Source organism: Cibotium barometz, chromosome 51, assembly GCF_041138505.1.
Source record: "Cibotium barometz isolate CiBa-2024 chromosome 51, ASM4113850v1, whole genome shotgun sequence".
NCBI classification, from domain to species: Eukaryota; Viridiplantae; Streptophyta; class Polypodiopsida; order Cyatheales; family Cibotiaceae; genus Cibotium; species Cibotium barometz.
The window spans coordinates 45,388,686-45,416,359 of NC_141096.1; the positions used below are offsets into that span (position 1 = coordinate 45,388,686).

The following is a 27,674-nucleotide window of genomic DNA, read 5'->3' on the forward strand; positions in this document are numbered from 1 at the left end:
CTGACCAATCATAAATAGCAAGTAACCATGGATTATCAATAAGAATGAACCCTAGCCACCTGTAACCTGTGTGCAACCTTCCTGCTAATCTCAAGGCTCCCCAAGCTTGCTGAGATTAGGACCTAATCTCGAGGATTAGTGTTAGGTACATAACATTGCATCATCACTAATTGGAGTCTACACCACTAATTGCATCATCACTAATTGAAGCATACACCACCATGTTCTTTTGTGCTTCATTAAAAGCTAGTCAATCTCTATTAGGCATTTTGCCTAAAATGCAATGAAGGTCAAGGAGGTGGGTGAGATCTGGAAGGCTCCATTGAGTCCTTCAAATGCAGATGTATTTTGGATTTTGTATTAAGGAGAATGATTATGAGTTTATTTGTGATCTTGTTATCTTGTTTAAGCTTGGTTTTTAAGTAAATATAATTCCTCTTTTTTTCCAATCATGAGTTTCATTACGCGCTTTGAATCTCCATAGGTTTAGAAATTTAAGTGGTCTCATTGGTTGGGTCTTTAGTAGATGTTAATAAAATATTTCTTCCCTTCTTTCTTTTTGTGTGTGTCTTAAGTGGGTAGTCCGCCATTGTATATTCTATGCATTTCCTTTATTTTTGGCCTTGCCTACATTGTTTTTAAAATTGCTTCTTGATAGTGAGTGGATTGTGGCTTTGATAGGCCCATATAGCAGTAAGACGATGTTGAAAAAATTCCTTCTTTACAAAAGAAAAAGGTTTTGTCAATATGAAGCAAACGTGATATTGCAATGGGTGAATTCTTGTAAGCAATATCTCTAAATCATGGTAGTATTTGGAGAGGCACTCCTCATACGCTTTGAGGATCATGATTGTTCAGATTAGAGTCCTCTCACATTGCTTGAGATGAAAGACAATGCTTTACAGGGATCCGGAGGGTTCTCAATGTATGCTAGCTGTGTGTGATAAGGGAGACTAAGACAAAAAGCACTATCATTTAAGATACCTGTCGATTATGAGATTTGCAGAGGGTTGTGTGTCTTGCACAATGTAATTTATCACTTTTTCCCTCTCTCCTGTTCTTTCTAAAATGTTTAAGATGCCATTTTGTATCATTCGTGTGCATGATAGAACATTGTTCGCGAACAATTGCAACACTCAATTTGGGGCTGGTATGCTCAGCACCTTCTGGATCCTAATACGAATTTATGGAGGCAACCCAGTAATGGTGGCCATGACGATAAAGCTCACCCCCCTATCCATCCAACAAAGTTTTCTGGAGGTGAACCTGGTTGGTCGAATGATCATCTGGTGAGTTGGGGATTGCTTACTTGACAATATCTTGCAATGGGTTCTTTTGCACATGTACTTACCATAGTATGAGTAAAGAATAGGTTTCATCTGGTGAGTTTGGGATTGCTTACTTGACAATATCTTGCAATGATTTACCATAGTATGAGTAAAGAATAGGTTTCATCCTTTGAAGTCTGCAGTAGGTTTAATACGCAATTTTGAGTCTGATATGCTGTTGTATGTTTCCAAACAGAGATTGTATGAGCTGGTTACTCGTCATTTTCTTGCTTGTGTTTCCCAACCAGCAATTGGCTATGGGACAACTGCATCTGTGGACATTGCCGGGGAATGCTTCTCAGCATCTGGTCTCATGATTACAGCTGTAAGATTCTTTTAGAATATAATTCCACTTAAAAGGTGAACTATTTGCAACCAGTTGAATTCTTCTTTTGAAAAAATTTCAGAGCTGTTTGAACTCCTTAATCAACTGAGATCGATGCCTTATTACTCAAAAGAGTGTGTAAAATATGTGAATAACAACACGTGTAGGATGCACAACATCGTTTGTAAAAAGACAGATTGCAATTTTTGTTAACATTTTTTTCTGAGAAAGGATTCATCTTGTAGTAAAAAATAGAGAACATCTGCACAAGAGCAGATTACAACCCCCTAAGAGCAGATATGTTTTTTTTTTTTGTGTGTGTGTGTGTGTGTGTGTGTGTGTGGGGGGGGGGGGGGGGTGGGGCTGCTCCCGTGATGGCTAGCATCCCTTGGAGGGAGACTACGTTTGTGGTGGCTGGGGGATGTCACCATTTCGGACATTCTCTAGTTTTACATGCGGACAGGCATCAGGCCGCCCAAAAGGCCATGATGTACAAGCTTTGGAAATGGGGGATTATCTAGGAATAGAAGGCTGGACACACTTGGCTTATTGACATGGATTTGTAGGAATCCATGTTTGCGGGCCACCTGGAGGTGCCTGGACAATGGGGATGTGGACCAGGTTTAAAGGAGGACACTTACCTGTGTTTTATGCAACTAGTTCACATTATTATAAAGACGGTTGATGACACTCTGATTACAACTGAGAATGAGGTTTTATGTGGCTAGTTCACATTATTATAAAGATGGTGGATGACACTCTCATTAAAATGCCAGACAACTTACAACGTGGACACCATGTATTTAAATACATGTGAAAGGGATTACTCACGAGGGCGCTCAACTTTATTCTATTTATGTTTTGACACTCTATTCCTGTTTGGGCACTCTATACTGGACACACTTCTTATGGCTGGACACACAGAGGGAGTGAGCGTGCTTTTTTGGGCAGAATCATCATGTTTTCAGCATGCGTAACTTGCTGCCGTGTTCGTACTAGTGCCACACAGCTCTGCACATTGCCGTACAGCTGGGCAGAATCATCATGTTTTCAGCATGCATAACTTGCTGCTGTGTTCGTACCAGTCTAACTAGGATGAGATGAGAGCAGGAGAATCCTCGCTGGCTCGAGTACCACCTCCCCTTCTAGTGCAACCCCTCCTTTCCCTCTTCTGTGGCCACCTTCAGCAGCCCCGACGACTTCGCAAACCCTCCCTCTCCCCTCTCTCCTCTCTCTCTCTCTCTCTCTCTCTCTCTCTCTACTCACCATTTTGTTTACCTTCCAGTTCCAGTTTCATTTTCTAGGTGCCAGTAGTATCATCTTTATTTTTCTTTTCCATTTTCTGGTTTTTTATCCAGACATTGTATTAGATCCACCATTTTAACTTTTTGGTCTCATAGGTCATTATGGCCTTTTGAAGACGTTAATATAACATTTCATTTCATTTCATTTCTCTCTCTCTCTACTCACCATTTTGTTATCCCTACCGCCTTTCTATTACATCCCTAGTCTAGTATAGGTTAACAAGACTAGCCTTGGACCAGGTTAAGATAACTTATGGGCTGGGTTATGGCATTTCAAGTTGTGAACGCTGGTGACAAGAGGAACCTCAGCATCACATCATCTTCAAGCTGTTTAATTTTTTTGACTTTATGTTGGAGAAAATCTGATACTTGAGTGAACAATGACCAAAAGCCCACAGCTTAATAATCAAAAACTGTCAAAAGCAAGATGGAGAGGAGGAGGGGGCTTCTCAAAATGGACATTTTGTGCAGGCTCTCGCAGCATACATACACGTGATAAATCTGACATCTATTCCATCTTGCATTGTGTAGTTGACTTAAGTGGTTTATTAATCTCTCTCACGCCATGCTCCCGTTGCATAGTGGCAAAGTATTTTAATGGATTTTGTGGTTGGATTACCACAGACTAGTAGAGGCCATGACTCAATGTGTATCATTGTTGATAAATTGAGCAAGATGGCAAAGTTTGTACCAGATAAGTCTACTATTAGGAGGCATCAATTAGCTAAGCTCTTTGCAAAGAAATTTAAAGACTCTACAATCTATCATAGAATATTCTCAATGACACAGATTCTAAAGTCACTACAAAATTTTGGCACGCTTTCCAAGTTGAATCCCAAGTTGAGAATGTCGTCGCTTGATCATCGCCAGGTAGATAGATGGACAGATTATGCAAACTAACCAGACTATGAAGGACATGCTTAGAACATATTACTCCAAGACACAATTTGAGTGGGAAAGATATCTTCCACATAAAGAGTTTGTGAACAACAGTTTTAGCTATTCAGCTAAAAATACAAAATCCAATATTACAAATATTTCTTGGCCTTTGTCTCTTGTCCAAAAGCACCAAGAGATCATGAAGAAATACCAACATCAGTGCGGGTACCGATCTTCCCCATAATCACAAACTTATATAAATAGCATAAAATGCAGATGATTCAATAAACCAAATTCACCATAAATACCTTCAAGAACTCATGTGTGTAATCGGCCCGTAAACTTGCAGGGCTGAATACAGCCGGCACCAACAGTTTGGACAGGTACAACAAATGTATGGCACTGTCCAACTGTGCAGACAGCAACACGGACAGAAGAACAGCTGTATGGCAATGTGCAGCGCTGTATGGTGGTTTCACAATAGAACAAGAGCAACATACATGTCTTCCTTTAGCTATCGCCAATTCCAATAATCAAGTACTTCTAACAAATTTTTTATGAATCTTTTCTTTTCAAGAACTGTTTGAACTCCCTATTCAACTAAGATTGATGCCTTACTACTCAAAACAGAGAGGGAAAGCATATTTTGTTTGAATATTAGGAGGTATGTTTAAGATGGAAAATAGATGTGGAACAATAAGTTGCAATTTTTGCTAACAAAGTGTTTTTTTTTTTAAAAACAGAAAAATTATTTAGAAGTGTATCGATTTGAGTCATGGGGAAGCTCTACGATTCCAAACTTTGAAGTTGGGCAGCAGGTACTTAAAAAGCTCTACGATTCCAAACTTTGAAGTTGGGCAGCAGGTACTTTTGCCCTGCATCTCCAGAGGTTTGACAGAAACTCAGTACGAAGGGCTTTGTGTGAATATATGCTCTTATGTGTGTGTGTGTGTGTGAGTATGTGTAGAGTGCGTGTGTGAGAGCATATCTTGATACAGAGTTCTACACCTACTATTGGGCACTGATGACGTTAGTGGGGATGTCGTAGTATCTAGTCCATACTATGCATAATGGAGTTGATAGTTATATAGTCTTGTGGGTTGACTACCATGAGTATATAAAATGCACGTTCCTAAAAGGTGAATTTGGGCATGTTCTTGGATTCATCTAGGTATATATATATATATACTTTGGGAAGAGGATATTGTTGTAGTTGAAACGTATCCTGTAGGCATGAAGTGTAACACAATGTTTGTTCTGTCAACCTATTTTCAGTTCTTTTAAAATTGATATCTAGAGTGCTGTTGTGTGCAAAGAGAAAGTTTTCCAAAAGAAGTTGAAGACCAAGGTGAATATGGGTTGGAAATAAGTCACATGAGTGCATGAGGCTTCTAAAAATTGTTATGAGAGGCGTCTAAAAAGTGTAGAGGAATAAGGCTGGACTTGAATCTTGGACTTAAATTAAATGGACCTCACGTGTGTAAAAAGGAGCACTCCCCTCCCCTTTCTTCTTACATTGGGTCACAGCTAGAGTAAGTGTGGAGCTTGAGCAGTGTTCGATGAGTCTTTTGTAGTGTTATAAAGAAATCCAACCACACTTCTAGCTTGTTCTTTGTAGTGGTTGTCCCAAACTAGGCTGACGCTAGTATTAAGGAGGGGTTAAGCACTTAGGCTAAAGGGGGATAGCCCCCTTAGAGTTTTTTTTTTTTCCCGGGAAAAAGATCCTTCAATTAATTAAAGAAGAAAACAACCACAAAGAGCTAAGTACATTCATGACAGGCTAGATACAAACTCGCCGCATATAAGGGCGGGAAACAAGTGATCATAAGGGGAAGAGATGCTTCTCCTCCGGCTGGCCGCTTTGTGAGGAAAAGGCTATCTCCTACAAAGGGGGATTGGGGGGGGGAACACACAGGTGGTCTGTAGTGCCAAATGGGGTCACCGCCTCTCATTTGTGAGGAAAGGGCCAGTCCTCCAAAATCTCAAGAAGGCTTCCCCTCGCTTGTGCATGCGGTCAAAACCTCAATGTAGCTTCCCCCACTGACCACGGAGGGTGTGAATAATATCAAGCCATATGCTCCTGATGGTCTCAGCCGGCAGAGTGTGTGTACCCTCGATGGCCTTGCTGCATCTAGCTCACCAAATGTGCCAGGCTGCGATGCTACTGCAAATCTCCCACCTCTGGCATGAGCCTAGCTGTCAGTCACCTGTAGGAGGGGCTATGACTCGTATTGCTGCACCTGAAGGGCTAGCCCTCCCCCATCCTCCTCATAATTCTTGATCGCTTCAGCCTCTATGGCCCAAGTGACAATGCCCCAAGTGATGATCCGGATCGATGCCGTGTCCACAGCGAAGATGCGGAGAATCTGCTGCCAAATTTGCTGAGCCTTCGGGCAATCCCAAAGGCAATGTCGTTGAGACTGCTGATGGTGGCTGCACCGCGGACAAACCGCGGACCGACCTCCAACTGCTAGCCAAGTACCCACCGCCAAACTCTTGTGTGCCATCAACCAAAGAAAGAGCGTGATCTTTCTAGGTTGAAAGCAGTCTTAAAGCCTCTTCCATAAATCTGAAAGGAAACGCTGTGATAGGCTTGTGATTGCCAATATGGTGCTGTTGCCGGTGTGCAATCTATCTCAAGCATCTGGATCGTGTGGCCTAGCCGCATTGTATATCCAAAGAAAGGGGCGTCTAGAGTCTCCTCCCGATCCTCAAGATCATGCCTAGTCTACTGTCATGGGTCCCACTGCAGCCGCGTGAGAGGTCGGCACTCCCAAATCCATAGCCGCCATAGTCTCTCCCCGGCCACCTTGGCCGATGCTGGATCTATGTGCCATTCCCGTGCCTGAAAACCAATCACCCTCACCCTCTGCAAGGTGCACCCTCTGAAATCCTCCAAGGGAAACTCTAATCTCTCTAGTTTTCTTTGGGATCCAATAGAAAAAGTGAGCAGACCACTGTCCTCATCTGCTCCGTGGAGCACCAGGAGCATATCGTGTGCCACACTGGGGGGTTAGGTCTGGAATAGGCATCAGCCACTCCTGAGGGATAGCTGAGTCAATGTCGATGCTGCAAATCTATCCTCAAAAGCTGGGCTAAAACCATGGGCTCTCATCTCTGTGAAGATCCATCGGGTACTTTGCGGCCATGGGCTCCCAAGGCTCGGAGTGCAGGCTGAAATCCGGGCCGATAAGAAATCCTTCTAGGGCTCACCACCAGGAAGGAGTCCCCTGCTGACAATCAACTTTCCTAGCACGGCACAGCTCTGAATAGTAGGATCGATGAGTCCAAGTCCCCCTTTCCTACGTGGCTGAATGATCACTTGCCATGCCACCTTGGCCCTGGCTGGCCTCCCATCACTTCCGGCCCATAAGAAGTTCCAGATCAAGTGCTGAGCCTGGCCAATGCATACCTGAGAAAAGGCCCAACACGAAGTGATGTACCACATGGTGGCTAGTAGTACTTGGTTCGCCACCACCACTCTGCCTGCTCTGGAGAGCCTCGCCGAACTCCAATATAGAAGCTTCTTTCGAATACTAGAAGAAGCGGGGAGAGCTGTTGCTTTGGAGAGAGATCTATGCCAACCTGGCAACCGAGGTATCGAACTAGAATGCCCCTCGGGATCCACTGAAAATCCTCAACTGGTTGGCAAGTTGGGGCGGGTGCTCTGCCTACGCAAAAACCAAATAACTTGTGCCGGTTGATTAGTGCTACTGAAGTGCGGCACAAAACCTCGATTGCCTCCACACATCTCTGTAGATTCCCCACATCTCGTGCATGGAAAGCTGCTGTGTCATCTGCAAACTCTAAGTCCAGCAACAAGTCCTACGTGCGGAGGGGAAGACGCAATCCCTCAAGCTCGGTCTCCTGGGCGGAGAGAAAACTACTCATGGCCTCGACAACAAATAGGAAGAGGTAAGGTGCCAAAGGATAGCCCTGTCTAATCGAGCAGGATAGGGGAATCTGTTGCCACGGGCTCCCTGAATGAGAACTTGGCTGTGTGAGGCTGAGTAAAGTCTTGAGACTCCACGAATCCACTCCATGGGGAATCCCATCCGGCTCATAGTGCCCTCTAGAAGGCTCCTATCCACCCTATCATAAGCTTTCTCAAAGTCGAAGAGTAGCACAACGAGGTGCTGTTGCCACATCGTGGCCGAAGCTGTTGCCTTGCAGAAGGTGAAGATGATGTCCAAAATGTTCCGATCCTGAACAAAGTCGGTTTGAGTGTCGTGGATCAAGTCTGGGAGAAAAGGTTGAAGTCTCCTGTTGATGGCCTTGGCCAAGATCTTATAGGCATCTCCAATCTGTCATTGCCCTCCTTGGGAATCAAGTGAATCAAACCCTTTGAGAGCCTCTTTGGCATGACACCTGTGATCATAATCTCATTGAAGGCAAGATGAAGGCCACCTTCCATGAGGTCCCAATGGCGAAGAAAGAAAGCGATTGGAAGCCCGTCCGCTCCCGGGCATTTGTCCCTAGGAAGTGCCGTCACTGCCCCCGCCAACTCTTCAGCAGTAAAAGGTCTGAATAAGAATGATTGAAGAGAAGGGGGAACCACCTCCCTTGCCCTCGCGCGTGCTTCCACCACCTGGGGAGGTACTGGGGCACCAGTGAGGAGGGATCGAAAAAGTCTATGGGTGGCAATGGCTCTCACCTTGGGGGGATCTGAAACAATAGCTGCATATTGGCCACGCAACTTGCGAATACCGTCTCTCCTCTTGTGGGGGCCGGCTATCTCAAAGAAATCCCCTTTGACTCTATCGCCTGCCTGAGTCCAGAAGGAGACCCTGGCATGATACCTGTACTCCACCCTCCTCTCCTCTATGGATCTCATCTTTGTGCGAGTGGCAGCAAGCTGACTCTCGATCCACTGACTATCCGAGGACCTCTTGTGAAGCCGCTATAGAGAGGCAAGACTGCTCTGCAAAATCCTCTCATGCTCTCGGAAACCCTCTAAACGGCTCTAGGCTGCCTCTTGCAAGAAACTGCTGATCTCCCCTAAGCCCTCATCCATTGTGCGCGTAGCAAAGTTTGAAAGAAAATCCAATCGAGCCCATATCTGCTCTATCTTGCTGCAAATCTCTGGGTCCTGAATGAGGCTGTTCGGGATCCTCGAGCTCATCTGTTTGTGATGCCTCCACGGGTCCTCTAAGGACAAAATAAACGGGGTGTGGTCAGAAAATGTAGTGCTTGCCAAAATACCAATCATACCCCCTCGGCTGCAAGCCCACTCATCCACGTAAAATCTGTCAAGTCTAGAGAGGTTGGGGCCGGTGTTACTTCTATCCGATCTCGAGAAGCAAAGGCTCCCAGGGCTACGCCCAAACTCTGGGAAATACCAAGGGTTGTCTTCTGATTGCAAGAATCATCTCCTCCCAGGCGGAGTACTCTGCTCTTGAAACTGTGGCCGTGCCACCACCAAGTCTGTCCTCTGCTGCCTCTATCATGTTGAAGTCACCACCCAAGCACCAAAAGTCAGCCTGAGGGAGGGCCGGCCGTATTGAGCTCCTCTGCCTACAGTAGCGTTCAGAGCGTAAACATTGAGGAAGCCAACACTTTCCTTTCCAATAGTAATGGTAATCCATTGTGCATGCCCGAGGACGATGACTCCTGAGCCAGTCACTGCCGGCAGCAGTAGCTGCTCTCTGACAGAAATACACACCCCTCCCTGCGTTCTAGAGGGGCTGAAAGATGGGGACCAAAAAGTGTGACTCTTGCCTCGAAGAATCTTCCCGCATTTGTGGGTGCGCCCCTCTGAGAGGTGATGCTCTTGGAGGAATAAAATGTCTATGGGTCCTTTGGAGCTCACCTCGTAGGACACCTCGTCTCTCAAAGCACTAAGGCCCCCCTAAACCTTGAATGTTCCACGTAACAATCCGCATATCAGTCTCTGAGTGATGCGGTACTAGTGGACCTGTCCTTCACTCGAAGAGTCTTGGGCGAGGGTTTAGACAAGGAATAATCACAATCCGTCCGGGGATGAAGGCCTGCCAGCAGGTGGGCACTAATCTTGTCCTCCATGTAATGCCACAGTGTATGAGCGCGAGCGTATGCATGCTCCGGACTCCATCTATCACAATAGAGGTATCTGTAATAGAGGGGAAGACGTACCGCGACAGAAGTATTCATGAAGACAAAAAGCAGCACGTACAGGCTGGAGATTACCATCTCCTTGCCCTGGCCTCGATGAGCAGAACCTCCAGGCTCCATCCTAGCCAAGGGCTAGAAATGGGTGAGAATGTCGGTGATGTGAAGATCCTGGAGGTGCTAGGAGAGCTCGATGGCCTGGCCTTGGATGGCTGCTGCCACCATCTCGGGATCCCAGTCTGTCCCCGGGGGCCTATTGAAGGCGAAAGAGAAGATGATCGTGCCATTGTCTGGTGTAGAGGGCCTAGAGTGGTGAAAAATCACACATCTGAATAGGGGCTACTGTCTCCTCGAAAATGTCGGGCCGTTCCGTCAGCAGACATTGGAAAAAACTATAATCCACTGGCTGTCGCAGGATCCTAGGAGACCCACCTGGGGACTCTGGCAGAAGAGCCCTCAATGGGGAAGTGGCAATGGTCATCTCTACTAGCTTAGAGAACCGGTGAATCAAGCGACAGACAGATCGTACAGGTTGCCTCCTCTCCGGGTTGGGGGCTATTGGGGGGCGACGGGAGTGCTCTGGAGAGGCAGAAAAGGGGGGGGGGGGAGCTTGGATGATAAGGGCAGGGTGGGGGGGACCGTGGCGGGTAAAGTCGGTGAGGAAGCAAGGGGAGGAGGGGGGGGAGGAGGTGAGGGAGGCAGGGGAGGGTTGCTGTTGGGAGAGATCCATCAGAGAGGACGGCTGCGGGGGGGGCTCAGAGAGCACAGTTGGCCTCTCAGAACACTGGGGGTCGTGGGGGGGATTTTGACGAGGGATCGGTCACCATACTGGTGGGGCCGGAGGGGCCTGCTTTGGGACTGGCGAGGGCGCGTCGCCAACCGGAAAATCTTGAGATAAATGCTAATAACGGTTCTTTGACATAACCAAATCCTTCTACATGCTGCCAGCTTGGTGTGCACGGCGGCAATGCTCAGCTCTGGTGCTCAGTTGGCGACCCGGGCAGGGGTCAACCATCCACCACTCTCCGGCTGGAGGGTCATCCATGGTCGGTACCTGATGCTCCGCTGCTTGGGAACTTGCTCTTCCCTTGGCCCCCTGGTGTGCGGATCTGAGTGGGAAGCCATGGGAGGGGGGGGGGTGTTATCCTAGACTAACGTCGAGGGCAAGCTGTAGCCAGATGACCCATCTGTCTACAAACGAAGCATTGGCCTAGAAGGCCGGAATACTCCACTCGCTGGATAATGGGGTCGCCCTGGAGGCTAGGAATAGATATCGTGTGAGGCACATAATCTGGCGAGGCAACACAGATGCAGAGAGATGGAATCCCGACTGCTCGTGTGAGGGTCAAGGCAGCGGTGGGTGGGGAGTGGAGGGGGGGGGGGTTCCATCACTCTCCCGATGGTACCATTAATCACCGGGAGAAGAGGAAGGTATTCCTTCCTGAGGCCTGAAAGCAGATTGTCACGGGAAAGTCTAAAACTCCAGCTAAAGGGTCGGATGCCGGGTCGAAAGTGTGCTGTCACTTGTCACTGTGCAAAGATGGCCTGGCTCGGACATCGACACGACCCAACACAAATGATAGGGGTTCATGAACTTGGTGTTTGGAATGTTCCCAAGGTTGGGATTACTTAGGTTATTGGAATCCATTTGTAGAGGTTGAGGGGGTTAATGGGAAGGAACAAAATTAACAATGCATAGGAAGGTAAGTAGTCTCCTGGTATCATGAGCACTTGTGGCAGGACTACTATGGGCGTGACTTCCCACTATTGTGAACACCACTTGACAAGAGATGAATACAGCACCATACTTGATTAATACTAGAGACACTATTACACTGTAAACCCAAACAAATTCCTAATGAATGATGTTACAACCAAGATCACAGTGTGGCAATAATAATCAACAACCAGTTTCCGGAAAGTCCCAAGGGTAGCCTTTTTATACACCATAGACCGTGGATTCTTTCAGGCCATCCAAGTGGAGATATCTTTGGAAACACCGTGATTGGTGCAGTAGATGCTGTGCAAGTTGGTGCATTGGTGGTTGGTGTCAGAGGTAGCAATTGGCCATTTTTACCATGGGCATCCACAGTGGCTACAAAATGCTTATAATGTTTAATATGGATTTGTCTTGAAATGTGGGATGACTCGAGGGGCCTGGCCTTTTTGGCAAGGATTTGAGAGCACTTGGGAGGATAGTAATCCTTTAGGAACAAGTTAATAAAAGGACAGAAAGCCAGGTGTGTCTAGTTCTTGGAGCCACAAGTCTATTATTGGAACCACATAGCACAAGGTCAGCTAGTGACTGCATTCAAGTCATGCCATCGTGTTCAAGTTTCTCTTAGTATACAACCCGAACATTTATGTTAAAACGGGATTAAACTGGCAAGTTACCTTACACGGATTTTGTGGCTCCAGTTATATGTGGAATAGCCCATAGATTTTGGATTTCATATCAGTAATCCACTAAGTGGGGTTCCAATCTAGTCAAGGCAAGTGCTAGGGAACTTATTTGGATGCTATGGTGGAAAATTAGAATTCAAGGGTAGGTGTAATTTATTGTCTCCTACTAGGATTCATGAGGACATGAACATAATTGAAGGGGGAGAATTGTTACATCTGGAATTGGGTTGAGGCCAGTATTACCTAGAACTAGAGGACCTAACGTTAAGGGGGATGGACTAACTCAAGATCAATTAAGGCCGAGGGTTAGGGTCAAAAACTAACTGACGAGTAGGTTTAGGGCTCAGCAGGGCATAGGGGCTAATAGGACCTGTCCAGGAGGCTAAGGGCTAACAAGGACGAGTTTTGGATTGGTCTTGGGTCAACCAAAATCATACTAGTGGCTAAAAACAGCAAAAAGCCTAATAATAGGGTGTGTGCAAATAATAGCCAAGACTAGACTATAAAACAAATACCTTGAGATCATTTACGATTATTATGAGGTGTCCTCGTGTTAGAGACGGCTACCAGGCACATTGGACTTCATGGCCAGGAGTAACTTTAGGCAGGCAAGTGACTTGCTGGTAGGGGGCGCTAGGGCCTGCTGTCTAGGTGGAGCTGACTCATGGCAATTCGGACCTTAGTCTAGGGGATGGTTCTGGAAGGGAGCCTATGTGTAGGAGGTGGGTTGCTAGCTAGATTCTATTGTGGCATTGACCTTAGGATTTGATGTGGGTTATTCTTAATCTAAGAGGGTTCCCACTCTTCCAAGTATTTTCAAGTTAAGGCAAGGGAAAAGCCACAGGACAGGCTCCACGAGGGAGCCACTTGGCTGTTTGGAGCGAAAACCTTGAACAGTTACTAGATTAACTGTCGCGTATAAAAGTCATGGGTTTTCATGTCATGCAACTTAAAGTTCCTAATCCAAAGCTGACGATAATGGATGAGCTGGATTGCATGCTGATGTTGTTGCAAGATCACTGGTCGAGTTAAATCTCTTAAATGCAAGGATATGCTTTAATGATGTCCAATGCGTGGGTGTGACAACCCACTATGCCCACTTGCAGGGTACACAAATTAGACCTCCTGGCTCCTCGAGAGGTGTCCATACTAGGACTTGTTCACACAGCCTCTTGTTTTCGAGTTCAGAGCACTAAACACTAGGCTAATGCGTTGGGGTTATATTTGAGTGATTGTGCAAGTCTTCTACTATCGTATATCTTTTCTCTCCCATCTTCCAGTTTAAGTAGCTTCCAGTTGGTATCAGATATGACACTTTTGTGAGATTTGCACTTTGTTTCGCAAAGGAAGGTTTCAATTTACTGACCTAGTCTTACATTTAGACTTCGGTGCAGCATTTTTACACAGTTTTAGCTCATAGGTTACTGGTTTTTACTCCCTTTTCTCCCTGTGCTCATGTTGGAATGGATAGAGCAAATTCTGGTTCTTTAGGATGAGTTCGCTGATCAGTCCTCGGCCCAACAACAATGGACCAATGGGTTTTGGCAATGGTTGTTTCAGTGTGACCAGAAAAATCTCTTTGAATTTATCCCCATTCTTTTGAAGTGTAAGTTGATGCCTGTTGAGTAGCGAAAGGGGGTCCAGGAAGAAGAAGGCTAGACTGCGGTCTTGTAATTCCCTGATGACATTTCAAATGGCCTGGCCAAGATACAATGTAGGACCTAACATCCTGATGCCATTTTGGAGTCTGCAACCATGATCTTCTTTATTTCTTACAAATGAAAATATGACTCTCACTTGTTTGACAAACTGTTGAAATTACACCAGAATTTTCAATTTCTAGGAAAACAGGGTTGTATGGTTGGCCAAGCTACACTTTGAAAACATTTGTAACACAGAATCCACCTGAGTCCAGGCTATTCTTGTACCTTTTCCATCCACGCGAGCACGGCCATGGCCCACAATTAACTTGATCCTCTGGCATCTGAAGTCCTTGGATATACAGAAAGGCATGAGCTGATGGTTTCCACTCAAGTGGGGTCTACCTGTCCACGTTTAAAATATGAGTAATTTGACATTTTGATTTTAAAATTTAGACCGCTTTCCTGGTACCATGTGACTGTTGCTAACTTAGAATAATTGATCGAAGCTTCATTACTTATTTGGCCTTTCCTCCAACTGTATATGCACCTATAGTGTTTGGAGTTTTCTCTGGAATAGCCTTCAATTCTATGATTGACTTGGTTCACTAATGTCTTCCTACATGATATCTTTCGCTGATTAAATGTCTTTGATACTGTTTAGGTTTTCAGTTTGACTCATTTGTAGGCATGGATATGTTCTAAGAGAAACTTTATTTGTTTTTCCAGTTTAGTCCAACAAGGCTCACTCTTGATATGGGAACGACATTGCCGCCCCCCCTTCTTAGCGAAGCAGACCTGATAAGTCTGATGGATCAGGTGATTTTCTTAAAACCTTCCCTGAGATGCTTGTAGGATTATGCTGCTGACAGATTCTTAAAGCTTTGAGTAGCCATTTATGTACATACACATTCAAGTGTTAAACATATAAGGTGTGATGAACTAAAACGTGCAGTTACCTTTTGACCTGGCAGGCAGGTATTGGGACAGATGCAACAATGCATGATCACATTAAAAAACTGTTAGACAGGTGTTATGCTGTTAAGGATGCAAACACTCGTTTTAGTCCGACAAAGCTGGTATACATTCCTGATTGAGCTGTTGCATAGTTTAAAATTCTTCAGTATCTCTCTAGGTGTTCCAGAGTTCCTTGCTCTTTTCAATTATTTTCAAGGAGATTTGTTGAAAGTCTGTCAGGTTCCTTTTTCTTTCCCTATAAAAGGCTTCTATTAAGTATGATAGAAACAACACAGGAGCCAAGGATCAAGGATTCAATAAACCATGCCTAGCAGGAATAAACCACATAGGTTGCAAGTTAAGGTGGAGAAACACAGAGAATGGAATGGACAGTAATTCCCTTCACTGAGGAACCTCGTCCTTTTGGCTATCACAGAACACGAGGAGTCCCATGTCAAGAAGGTTTCTGATTTTTGTATGCTCTTGTACATAATCACCAGGCTTCCATGTTGCACTCTATCGATAATGGGGGTAAGAAAAACCCACATGGGGATTGGCCACAGCAGTGGGTGGATGTTTACAAGCCCTCAACTCTGCGAGTAAACTTGTATACGAGAAACACTACAAACATAGGTGCCCACCATTAAAGTTGGTGGGCTATGCCACATGACACAAGGTGAATGGCTGGCCCCAACAAGCCTCCTCTTCACCAACCTCTCCGACGACTCCCATCTTCTCCTTTCTCACATATGGGGAAAAAAAAGCATCATCTCTCTCCCCTTGCTCTCTCTATGCAAGTCGACTTCCCCAAAAGTTCAAAAAGAAAGGCTGCCAAGTCTTGACCTGTCCATTGCTGCTGTATTAGTACTCGCTATACCTGCATTGATTGCTGTATCTGTTGTTGTATCGACTGCTGTACTTTGCTATGCCTTGTTGCCATAGCGGCAAAGAACCGCGTTTCTTTTGAAAAGAAATGTACGGGACGTTTCTTACGATATGAAACGTTTCTTTAATAAAAAACGTGAGGTAAGGTTTTTTTTTTTGGGACTTTAGTTGTTTTGGGTTTGCTGTTTGACGTTTGCACGTTTGTGAGTTGTGGACACTGGAGCTTGCATCTGCCGCCATCGCTCTCCTTGTGAAGGGCAACGCTTCCGCCTCCCCCTTTTTCTCCCGCTTCCCTCTGCCTGCCTGCTTGTGCCTCTTCGCCTCCCTCCTTTGTCTCAGCCGCCCGCCTCTATCTTGGCCCCCTGCACTGTGCGCCACCCCTGTTCCCTTCTTCTTCTTCTCCTCCTTCTTCCCTGTTCTTCTTTCTTCGTCTTCTTCTCCTCCTTCCCTCTTCTTCTTTCTTCTTGTTCTCTTTCTTTCCACATCTTCTTTCCTCCTCTTCTATTCTTCCTCTTTATCCCCATATCAATCTCAGCTGAATTAATTTCTCCTAATTTGCAAACCCTAATTTCAAAATTTTCCCAATTATGGACTTAGCCCCAATTTTTACCTGTTTCTCCAAATTACCCCAATTTTGAGCAACTCCATCCTCTAATTGCATAGATTTTCCCCCAATTTGGGAAAAATTTTAGGGTTTCTCACACTGGCCAAAATCAGAAGTTTTCTCAAAATCCCCAATTTTCAGCTTAATTTCACAAATTTCAGCCATCTTCTTTAATTTCCCCAAATTTCAAACTCCTCTCTTTCTCTTCAATTTCTGAATTTCAGTAATGGGACAGAAGAAATTTCTTGGATGGGAGCAAGTGGACATCACCGTCAATAAGTGGGGATCGGGTGGCTCCAAGAGATGGATATGCAAGCATTGTCACAATGAATATACCGGAAGTGTTCCGTGATTGAAAGCCCATCTCTTGAACATCTTGGGGGAAGGTGTTGCCATATGCAGCGGTGACATTCTAGACGACATCATTGTGAGCTTGGGCGGAGATCCGGAGGCAATTCGGCGAGCAAAAAGAGCTTGCCATGGAATTCAACAAGATGTTGACAAGCAACCCCCTTCCGTTGCAGACTCATCTCCTACCTCACTTGTTAGTCCAACCTCTCAAAGATCTCACCCCTCCACAAGTAACGTGTCTCAACCCGCTAGCGTGCATCACATTCCTACCCTCTCTATGGTGAGGGGGGAAAGCAAGGGGCTTTGCAGAAAAGTTGGTCTAAACTGCAACATGATAAAGCAAGAAGATGAGTTAGGCAATACTTTTTTGAGTGCAATGGTTCCTTTGATCATGCACGAAAGCCAGCAACACAGTGCATGTCTCCATGGGAAAGTGCTCATTTGAGATTGTATATGTCAAAGTGATATTGCCGCCCATCCTACGCACTAAGGATGAGATCTTTGTAGTAGATAAGTATGTCAAAGATCTTGATGTTGCCTTTGCACAAGTGCGGACAGCCAATGCTCATTCACAGGATAAGCTTAAGAGGGATGCAGACAGACATCAAAGAGAATGATTGGGTATTGCCGAAATTTCAGAAAGCAAGAAAGGATGGAGCATACCTAAGCTCTCTACGAGGTATAGCGGACCCTTTAAGGTGATCAAGAAAATCAATGTGCTTTCCGGAATGCACTGCCTGATCATTGGAGGATTCACACTGCCTTTTGTGTGAGTACAATGCGGAAGCATGCATGGCTAGAGCTAAAAGAGCTTGTCAGAGAAGAGCCGCCAGAGGTTGATGAGCTAGAGGAAGTTCTACAACCCGAGCACATTGTGTTTCACAAGGAGAGAAAGCTGAAACACAAGGAGAGAAAGTTGCCTGGTGGTAAGCTTGTGAAGTTTAAAAAACTACTTGCCTATCCATGTGAAATGGGTGGATTAAGATTACTTCAGAGATTAGCCGCAGCTTCTTCAGGTGTATTTGGAGGCCTTTTAGCTGGGGACAAATGTTTAGAAGTCGTGGGGATGTCACCATGTGGCTGCCCAAGCGGCTCTCTTGATTTCGTTCTAAAGCACGGGAGGCCAGGGAGCTTTGTGTTGCCCGTAGTGAGGCCAGGATTTGTGTCACCTATGGGAGGCCAGGCCTTGTGTCACCCATTGTGTGGCCAGGGCATGGAACCCACTATTAGGCTGCACACACATCTCTGCTTGCTTGAAAATATTTTCGCATGACTTGTTTTTGTGTGACTGCCTGCTATGACGTGTCCAGTTCACAGGCAGGGGATGCCCACCCGTGAACCGTGCGAATGCCCTATATTTTGACATGGTTTGTGGCATGTGAACATGTGTTAAGTATCCATTTAAACCCTTGTTTATTATTCTAAAGGTTTCATAACATTTGCAGTACACATTCATTAAAGTACACTGGCCACCACTGATTAGTGCCCAGAGCCCAAGGCTTATGATTGGCCAGCCCAAGCTTTGCGCACCTCCTTTTGATCATTTAAGCCACCTTGTGCCCACTTTAGTGTGTGGGCACCTAATGGAGGTGCCCACCATCAAAGTTGGTGGGCTATGCCACATGGCACAAGGTGAATGGACCCCGACAAACCTCCTCTCCACTGACCTCTCCTACGACTCCCACTGGCTCCTTTCTCACGTATGGGGAGAAAAAAAGCGATCATCTCTCTCTGGCTTTGCTCTCTCTATGCAAGTCGACTTCCCCAAAAGTTCAAAAAGAGGATGTTCACACCTAACTGGTGTAGTTATTCAATGATGAAGCCAGCTTGTCATGGCCTTCTGGGCCCATCCTTGGGGAGGAGGATAGGAGGATTATTCTATATTTGAAATGTACAAAGCAAACAAAAGGAGACGTAGAAGATAACAAATTCTAGACCCGTTTTATTTGCAATGTTGTTGTTTAATTAAGTGAAGCATTAAGATCTTACACTGCTCTAGTGGGCAGTCTCCTTGGTTGTTTTTGTAAAACGAGAGGATTTTATAGGTGTTTAGAAATGATCTAATGGATTAAAAACAATAAATGCTAGAACACATCCCAAGTCCATTTGGATCTAATCATGCTTGTCAAATTTTTACCATTTCACACTGCTGAAAGTTCACTTGCTGTTATGATCAATATTTTGAGAATTCTGAGAATCTAAAATCTCTCTGATTGTTCAATTGAGCCATGAGTAGGGATTTTATTTTTTTGTTACTTACTGTAATTTCTCCTCACCTTAAAGAGAGCAAGTTTGCACCTGAGATATCTTGGCTGGAGCTGTGAGCCCCCCCGTCGACCTGCACCTGCCTGCCATCGCTGCGCCTCCCCCCTGTTCGCCTTCGCCGCCTCTCCTCCCAGTTCGCCTTCGCCGCCTCTCCTCCCCTTCGCGCCTGCCTTCGTTTGCCCTCCTTTGCGCTGCCGCCAGCGTGCCCCCCCTGTTTGCTGCCCCAGCTTTGTTGCCCCCTCGCCAGCACACCCCCCTTCCCCCCCTCCCCCCCTCGTGCTGGCTGTCGCTCCCCCCTTCTCTTTTCCTACCCAGTTCCCCCTACTCTCCTGCCTTCTCTCTCTCATGTACACTGTTTCCCCACCACCCACTCCCCTCCCTCCCCTCCCTCCTCCACTCGCGTGCGGCCTCTCCCATCCCTCTCCCCTGTGTCCCTTTCAACTCTGCCTCTCCATTCCCGCCTCGTCCTCTGTGTTTTCAGCAGGTAGGTTTTTCTAATTCTTGGGCATTTTTATCCTTCGGGAAGGTTCGACCTCTTCTAGTCTTCACCCCTTGAGAGAACTGCATGGTAGCCGCTCCGTCATCCCCGATGGAGGCCGCTGTCCCTTGCCTATCCTTCTCAGAAGCGGACCTCCAGCTCCTCACTTTGACAGTCACATCCCTAGAGGCCTCCACTTTGGTGTGCAAGATTGTTGGTAGTTGACCGGCGTACGGACAGCTCAAGGATATTTTATAGGCTAGCCTCCTTGGAGCGACTGTAAAGATTACTGATATTCATCCTTTGGGGCGTGGCTACTACTGGGTCGAGTTTGACTCACTAGTAGCGACAGATAGAGTCATACAACTGAGCCCTGTCGCATTGCGTATGGTCCAAGCCTTCTTTGCGAGGTGGTAGTGCAGCTTCAACCGAGCATCCAACCCACTGGTTGGCGTTTTAGGCTTTCTAGTGACAGTTTGCTTCCCAGGCTTCAGGAAGGAATACCTTCCTCTTCTCCTGGTGATTGGTGGAGCCATTGGGAGAGTAATGGAATCCCCCCCAACTGCCGCTACGGTCCTCTCGTGGGTGGCCTGGATTCCATCCCTTTGCATTTGAGTTGCCTCTCTGGAGACAGTGCCGCACGTGATATCTCTTCCTTTGCTTCACGGAGACCCCATTCTACAGAGATTAGAGCACTTTGGCCTCTGAGGCCAATGCTGCATATGCAAGTAGATGGGACATCTCGCTAGAGCTTGTCCTCTCGCCAGTCTAGGAGACTTCCTCCGGTGCCCCCCTTGATCCCAGCTCAGATCATCCTCAAGGGCCTTGGAGGGATGCAGGCCCTCAGGCAGCAGAGCACTAGGACCTGGTTGCGGACGATACTGTTGTTGCAAAGTGGTAGACCGTTGGCCTACACTAGGGTCACCAGTCGACTTCTAGAGCTGAGTGGCACAGCCGTGCTCGCCAGGCTCGCAGAGCATAGGAGGATTCGGTTTTGTCAGAGAAATGTTTTGAGCATTTATCGTAGCATCCACCCGTCCTTGGTATTGGCCCCCCTCCGGTTTGGAGGCGGTTACCCCGTCGAGATTCCTCTTCACGTTCTCATATTCCAGTGAGGCCTTGGCGAGCCCCTCCGCGCACCCTCCCTCTCAAGAAGATTCCTGCCTTCCGTTTCATCTCCCTCGCCCCACGCCCCCCCCCCTTACGTTGCCCCCCCTATTCTGAGCCCTATCCCCCCCCTCCCTCCCCCACTCTTGAGCATTCCAACCGCCCTCCGGTTGTGCTTGACCTAGAGTGGAGACAGGGCGAGTTCATTCTGTCAATTGATTCATCGCTTCTCGTAGCCGGTAGAGATGGCTATCACCGCCTCTTTGTTAAGGCTTTCCCGCTAGAGTCGCCAGGTGGTCCCCACGAGGATGTTGGGGCAGCAAGTGGATTACAGTTTCTTCCATTGTCTCCCTATCGAAGAAATGGATATTTTCGAGGAGACGGTTGCTCCCATTCGGATTTGTGTGGTGTTTGTATCATTCCAGGCCATCCACGCAAGAGAGTGGTGCGATGATTTTCTTCTTTCCCTTGATTGCTGCCCCAGGGATAGATTGGGATTCGGAGTCGGTGTCTGCTGCCATCCAGGGGTAGGCAGTGGAGCTTTCATATCATCTTCATGATCTGCGCATCACCGACATGCTTGCCCATCTTTGGCCCCTAGCTTGGATATAGCTAGGAGGCTCGGGCCATAGAGATCACCAGAGGTAGGTGGTGTCCTCCTCCAGCTTGGAGGTGGTGCTTTGTGTGTTCTTTCGTATCTCAGTTGTTGTAGTACCCCTTTCCCCCTCCTACAGGTACCTACATTGTCACCGATGGAGTTTAGACTATGCTTACGCTCGAGCTCGGATAGAGTGGCGACACATGGAGGACAAGATCTGCACGCAGCTCGCACCTGTTTGTCCCAGGATTGACTGTGACTACTTGTTGAAACCCACATCCAAGACTCTTTGAGTGGAGGGCAGTTCTGATAGCTCCGCCTCTCACAGATATTGATATGCGGATTGCCTCATGGAACATTTAGGGTTTGGGGATGCCTCAATGCTTTTAGAGGCGAGGTGTTCTTAGAGGAGAGCTCCATAGAGCAGCAGTCGGGGGACCCATTGACATTCTTTTCCTCTAGGAGCACGAGGGGCGTACCCGTCCGCTGGCAGGAGTCACACTTTTTAGTCTCCCTCTTTTGTCCCCTCCGGGACGCGGGAGGGGGGGGGGTTTGTATTTATGTTAGTGAGCAGCTCTTGGCGCAATGGTCGGCTCAGGTGTCATAGACACTGGGCGGGCTCAGTGGGTAACCATTAGGATTGGAGAGGACTGTGTGGGCTTCCTCAATGTTGATACCTCGAATGTCGCTGTAGGCAGAGCCACCTTCTCGAGTACAGTCCATCAGTCCCTCCCTCAGGCCGACTTTTGGTGCATGGGTGGGGACATGATAGAGTCATTAGAGGATAGACGCGGAGGAGGCATGGCTACAATCTCAGGCTGAGAGTACTCTGCTTGGGAGGAGTTGATCCTGGCACTTAGGGCACAGGACTCTTGGCACTTGCCAGAGTTCGGACATAGCCTCGGGAGTCTTTGCTTCTCGCGGTCTGATAGGAGGAGCACCGGCCCCAATATTCCATGACTTGATAGATTCTATGTGGATGAGTGGGCTTGCGGTCGCAGGGGCATGGTTGGTATCTTGCGGGCACGACTTTCTCTGATCATGCTCTGGTTATTTTGTTCTTGGAGGACCCTAGAGGCAGTACAAGCACTTGAGCACTAGGATTACAGACAGCCTTATACAGGACTCTGAGATTTGTAGTAGGATAGAACAGATATAGGAGGGATAGGATTTTCTCTCAGGTTCTGCCGCACGCACCTTGGATGATGCGAGCCTTGGTGAGATTAGCAGCTTATTGTAGGAGGTAGCACATTGTAGATTGACGGGATTCCGTGAGCAGTAGAGGAGCATTCGACGAGGTCTTGCTTCTCTCTTGCACTTTCAGAAGAGTTCCCTAGATAGCCCATGGATTGAGAGTTCCCGTAGAGAGCTCAAATCCATAGAGGAGATGAGGGCGGAGTACATATACCATACCACAACTTCTTTTTGGACCTAGGCTGGAGATACAGTCACTGGGGATTTCTTTGAGATTGTTGGCCGCCATAGGCGGAGAGATGCTATTAGCAGACTGCGAGGCTTGGATGGAGCTATTGTTTCTGAAACACCCCCCCCCCCCAATGTGAGAGCCATTGCCACGTATTTTTCTACATCCCTCCTCACGGCTGCCCCATTATCCTCACAAGTGGGGGATGTGTGAGAGAGGGTCTAGTGCCACAGGAGAGAGGTGGTTTCCCGTGCTCTCCGGACCTTCTTATTGACTCCCTTCATAGCATAGGAGCTGGTGGAGGCCTTCATAGCTCTTCCTAGGGCAAATGCCTGAGGGCGGATGGGCTTCCAAGTTCGTTTTTTTTTTTGCCCAAAGGATCTCATGGAAGGCAGTCTTCGAGTAGCCTTCAATGAGATTTCGACCACAGGTGCCATGCCAAAGAGGCTTTCAGAGGGTTTGATTCGCTTGATTCCTAAGGAGGGTGGTGACAGATTTGAGATTCGGTAGTGGAGACCCATCACCCTCCTTGGACCGCCTACAAGATTTCAGCAAAGGCCATCAGCTGGAGATTTCAGCCATTCCTCCCCGACTTGATTCGTGACACTCAGACAGGTTTTATTTAGGATCAGAACATTTTGGACATCATCTTCACTTTTTGGGAAGTGACTACTTTGGCTAGGATGCGTCAACATGACCTCATTTTTCTCCTCCTAGATTTCGAGAAAGCCTATGACAGAGTTGATTGAGGCTTTGTGCAGGGCATGATGTACTCGATGGGGTTCCCAATGGAGTGGATCCGTGGTGTTTCAGGACTTTACTCGGCCTCTCACAGTAAAGATCTCATTCAGAGAGCCCGAGGTGATAGATTTGTCCTTTCTCACTTGGTCTGGCAGGGCTGCCCACTGGCACCATACCTCTTTCTATTTGTCGCAGAGGCCATTAGCAGTTTTCTCTCACCTCGAGAGATTGGGCTCAAGGAATTGTCTCCCTATCCGTACTCAGGGGGAGCTGATGGACTTTTGAGCTCGCAAATGACACAACAACATACTTCTCCAGAGATGTGGGGAATCGTCAGAGATTCTTAGTGGCAATAACGATCTTCTGTCGCACATTAGGAGCGCAGATAACCCGGAACAAGTCGTGTGATTTTTGGGTGGCTTCTACACTTGCCCTGACTTGGCACCCAGTTGAGGCTTTCCAGTGGATCCCGAGGGGAACTCTAGTCCGCTATCTTGGATGCTAGGTGGGCATCGATATCTTCCCAGAGCAGCCTCTAGCCCCTGTTCTTGTGAGCATTTGGAAGAAGCTTTTGTAATGGAGTTCTGCGAGGCTTTCCTTGGCCGGTCGAGTGGTGGCGCGGCGAACCAGGTGCTTCTTGTCACCATGTGATATATTGCTTCTAGCTGGGCCTTCTCGCGAGTCTGCATTGGTCAGGTACAACGGTTGATCCACAATTTTTTGTGGGCTAGTAGGGATGGGAGGCCTGCCCGGGTCAAGGTGGCATGGAGAGTGGTTATTCAGCCCGTGACACAGAGGTGGACTAGGCATCTTCGATCTCGCCATTGAGAGCCGTGCCCTACTTGGCAGGTTGATTGTTAAGAGGACTTCTCCCAGGTGGTGAGCCTGGACTTGATCTTGGCTAGGATTTCAGCCTGTACTTTGAGCCTGGGGGACCGTTGGCCGTAGAGCACCTGATGGATCTTCATAGAGATGCGGGCCTGCGGCTTTAGCCTGGCTTTTGAGGATTAATTCAGGTAGCCTCGGAGGAGTGTCTTCGACAGCCCCTGATCAGGAGTGTCTTCGACAGCCCCTGATCTCGAACCCCCTGAGCGTTTATCTACTGGCCACATATATCCTAGGGAGCGTTGAGCATAGGACCAGCCAGATCCTTTGGAGATCGGCTTGCCATTTAAACAGCTTCCCCCTGAGGCTCAGGGGAGAGGCATGGGTGGGATCCGGGGCAGAGACAAACTTTGCTTCGACATCGACTCCGCTATTCCTGAGGAGTGGCTGACCCCTATCCTTGACTCGAGCGCCCCCCCCCCCCCACGGGCAGTGGTTGCGCATGTTTACTAGGCATGATATTGTCTTGGCAGTTCATGGCGCGGATGAGAGCTGCGCCTTGCTCACTTTCTTGATTTGACCCCATGGTAGATTAGGGAGATCTGATTCCCCTTTGGATGACTTGAGTGGATGCACCTCGCAGAGGGTGAGGGTGATGGGATTTCATGCACATGAGTGGCACATGGACCCCTTGCCGGCCAAGTTGGCTAGGGAGAGACTGACGTTTATGGATTTGAGAGAGCCGGCCCCTCACGCGCCTCTAGCGGGAGCCGGCAGAGTGGACTTGGCGTGATCCTGCACATAGGGAGGAGACTCTGGGTACCCTGTTCTTTGCATAAACCGCACGGCTAGGCCGCAAGATCCAAGTGCTTGATGTCAAGGGCACCCTGGGAGCAGCAGGACACTAGTCTCAGGGCCTCACACTGTGTTTTCTCTCATATTTTTGGAAGAGGCTCTGGGACAGTTTTTGGCCTCGAAAGATCACCCCTTTTTTTGTGGCTTTTGGCACACAAGAGTTTGGCGATTGGCACGTGGTTGGCCATTGGCCGTAGGCCAGCAGCTTGTCCGAGGTGTGGCCATGCTGAGGAGTCTCAGCGACATTGCCTTTGGGATTGCCCGAAGGCTCAGTAGGTTTGGCAGCGGATTCTCCACATTTTCACGATGGACAGGACGTCTATCCGAATCATTTCATGGGGCACTGTCGCTTGGGCCACTGAGGCTGAGACTGTCATGGCTTATGAGGAGGAAGGTGGGGGAACTAGCCCTTCAGGTCTCTCACCTTCGCATTTCGCTAGTACCAGTCCCAGCCCCATCTACTGATCCCTAGACTTTGGGTTTGTACTAGACATGGGAGATCTGTAGTAGCATCGTAGCTTGGCACATTTGGGGAGCTCGATGCAGCAAAGTTATCGAAGGCACCGATACTCCGCCTATACGGAGTCCATTAGGGGCATTTGGCTCGACATCATTCAAGTGGGGGAAGTTGCAAGATGGCTCTGGCCATATGTGGAAGCGGCGGGAAGCCTTCTTGAGGCTCTGGCGACCTGGCCGTTTTCTCACAGATAGAGGTGGTGAGTCCACTTTGCCTATAGACCACTTGTGTGGTTGTTTTCCCCCCCACCCCTTGTATGAGATAGCCTTCTCCTTATAGAGCGGCCAGCTAGAGGAGAAGTGCATCTTTCTCCCCCTCTTGTTCTTTGATCCTCGCCTCGTACATGGAGGCGAGTGTGTATCTGGCCCTTCGTGGTTGTATTTAGCCCTTTGAACTAATAGAAGGATCTTGTTTCTGGGGAAAAAATAATTTCTCCTCACCTTCCCCACACCCACCACACACAGAGACAAATGGAGCATCGAATAGGGATTCTATTTTTGTTACTTCCTGAAATTTCTCAACTTCTACAACCAACCGCCCCCGTGCCCCCCCCACCCCCCCCCCCCCCCCCCCCCCCCCCCCGCCCCCCCCCCCTTCACGTGCACACAGGGAAAAAAAAACAAGTTGAGCTGTGCCAGTCATATGAATGATAAGCACCTCCATCATTTTAAGCTTTGTCATTTTTTGTGTGCTTTGTTATATGATGGCACTTTTGTATGGTCATTATTTTCTTGGAAAAGTTAGAATGAGGTTCTTGAGATAGAAGTTCTTCTTCTTTGTTACATGATCTAGATGTGTATTTATATGCATATGAGACAAGCCTGGTTTTAACACAACCTTTAGCCAATGCAGCAAGTTAATGGACTATCATAGTCATGATGCTTACAAAGAAAGGATTAATGGGTATCTTGGTGCTTTCAGAAACCTACATGGCTTTTCCATGCTTTGCATATTTGTAGCTTGAGTTTTTTGACATTGTACACCTGTTTTCATGCTTATTATAGAAGTGTTTCTTCTGCCAAAAAAAAGAAGAAGAGATTATTGAGGATGCCCTTATGTCAATTTCTTACATCTGCATTCTTTGGTTTTTTGATAGGGAGAAGCTCTAGTGATGGGATATGATATCATGGGGTATGTGCTCCTTGCTTAGATGTTGTGTATACTTGCGTTTATAAGTCTATTTTTACACCATTTTTGTTGCCAATAAAACAATTGGTGCTGATATTGCTGTGTTGCTGTCTGAAGTTCATTTCTGTTGAGATATAAAGCTCCTAGATTTCTTAAACAAAGTAGTAGTTTGCCTCTTCAAAAGGACTACTTCTAGCTCGGTTTATTGTGGCTCAGAGCTATGGCAACCTTCATATTCTTTAATGTAGTGCTGTGTCCTTTTTTTTTTTGTCCCCAGAAAAGAGACTTCTATTAAGTTAAATAAAATGATACAAAGGGACATCTCAAACTAAAAGGTAGGGAGATCTCAACCAATCAGGGGCACTATACTTCCATAAAGCCCCGTATTAGTGGAGAAGAAAGTACCATGGTTCCACTCTGTCATAAATCTGTTGCGTTGTGTGGGCAACTCTAGAAGTTCCCTGTATGCGGGCCCAGTTGGCCAAAAGAATGTGAACAATGTCACTCCCAATACTGCATATATTTTTGGTGTCATAAACCTGAATACCCTCGAAGGCCTTTGAGCATATGGTCTTTCAGATATGCCACGCTGTGATACTAGCAATAATTTACCAGGTCGTGACAATAGAAGGTGGTGTGTATCATAACTCGGGGACAACAAACATCTCTGAGCTATGCCCCTACGAACAAGTATAACAGGATCTGCTCCCTTGCCCTCAAAAAGAAGTGGGCCAGGCTGAGTCAACCATGCAATAGCACCCCCAGTAACATAGATAGGATCACTCCTCAGTCTGCCCAAGAGCTGGGCTATAGATGCCCGCACCTCTGCACTCCATAAGTATGATACACTGTCTCAGATGGTGTTGGTCATCTAACACCATAGTCACAAGAAGTGTTTGGAGGTTTGGAAGTTTTTTTGAAAGGTTCTGTCTGTCACTAAAAAACCCCAAGTTTTGGAAAAATGTTATTTTATA

The 27,674-nt window shown here is 47.2% G+C and overlaps 1 protein-coding gene across 8 annotated transcripts in view; it reads left to right on the plus strand.

Moving 5' to 3' along the window:
• TOP3A (topoisomerase 3alpha) overlaps positions 1 to 27,674 on the plus strand; it is a 192,042-nt gene that overhangs the window by 33,355 nt on the left and 131,013 nt on the right. For 6 of the 8 annotated variants that reach the window (XM_086788003.1, XM_086788005.1, XM_086788004.1 and 3 more), the window contains 6 exons: positions 1,110 to 1,289; positions 1,525 to 1,653; positions 4,580 to 4,654; positions 14,696 to 14,785; positions 14,941 to 15,045; positions 26,669 to 26,703. In XM_086788003.1, coding sequence (XP_086644129.1) covers positions 1,110 to 1,289; positions 1,525 to 1,653; positions 4,580 to 4,654; positions 14,696 to 14,785; positions 14,941 to 15,045; positions 26,669 to 26,703 — 614 coding nt within the window. The remainder of the gene's footprint in view (positions 1 to 1,109; positions 1,290 to 1,524; positions 1,654 to 4,579; positions 4,655 to 14,695; positions 14,786 to 14,940; positions 15,046 to 26,668; positions 26,704 to 27,674) is intronic. The other 2 variants (XR_015264278.1, XM_086788007.1) reach the window with 1 other exon arrangement.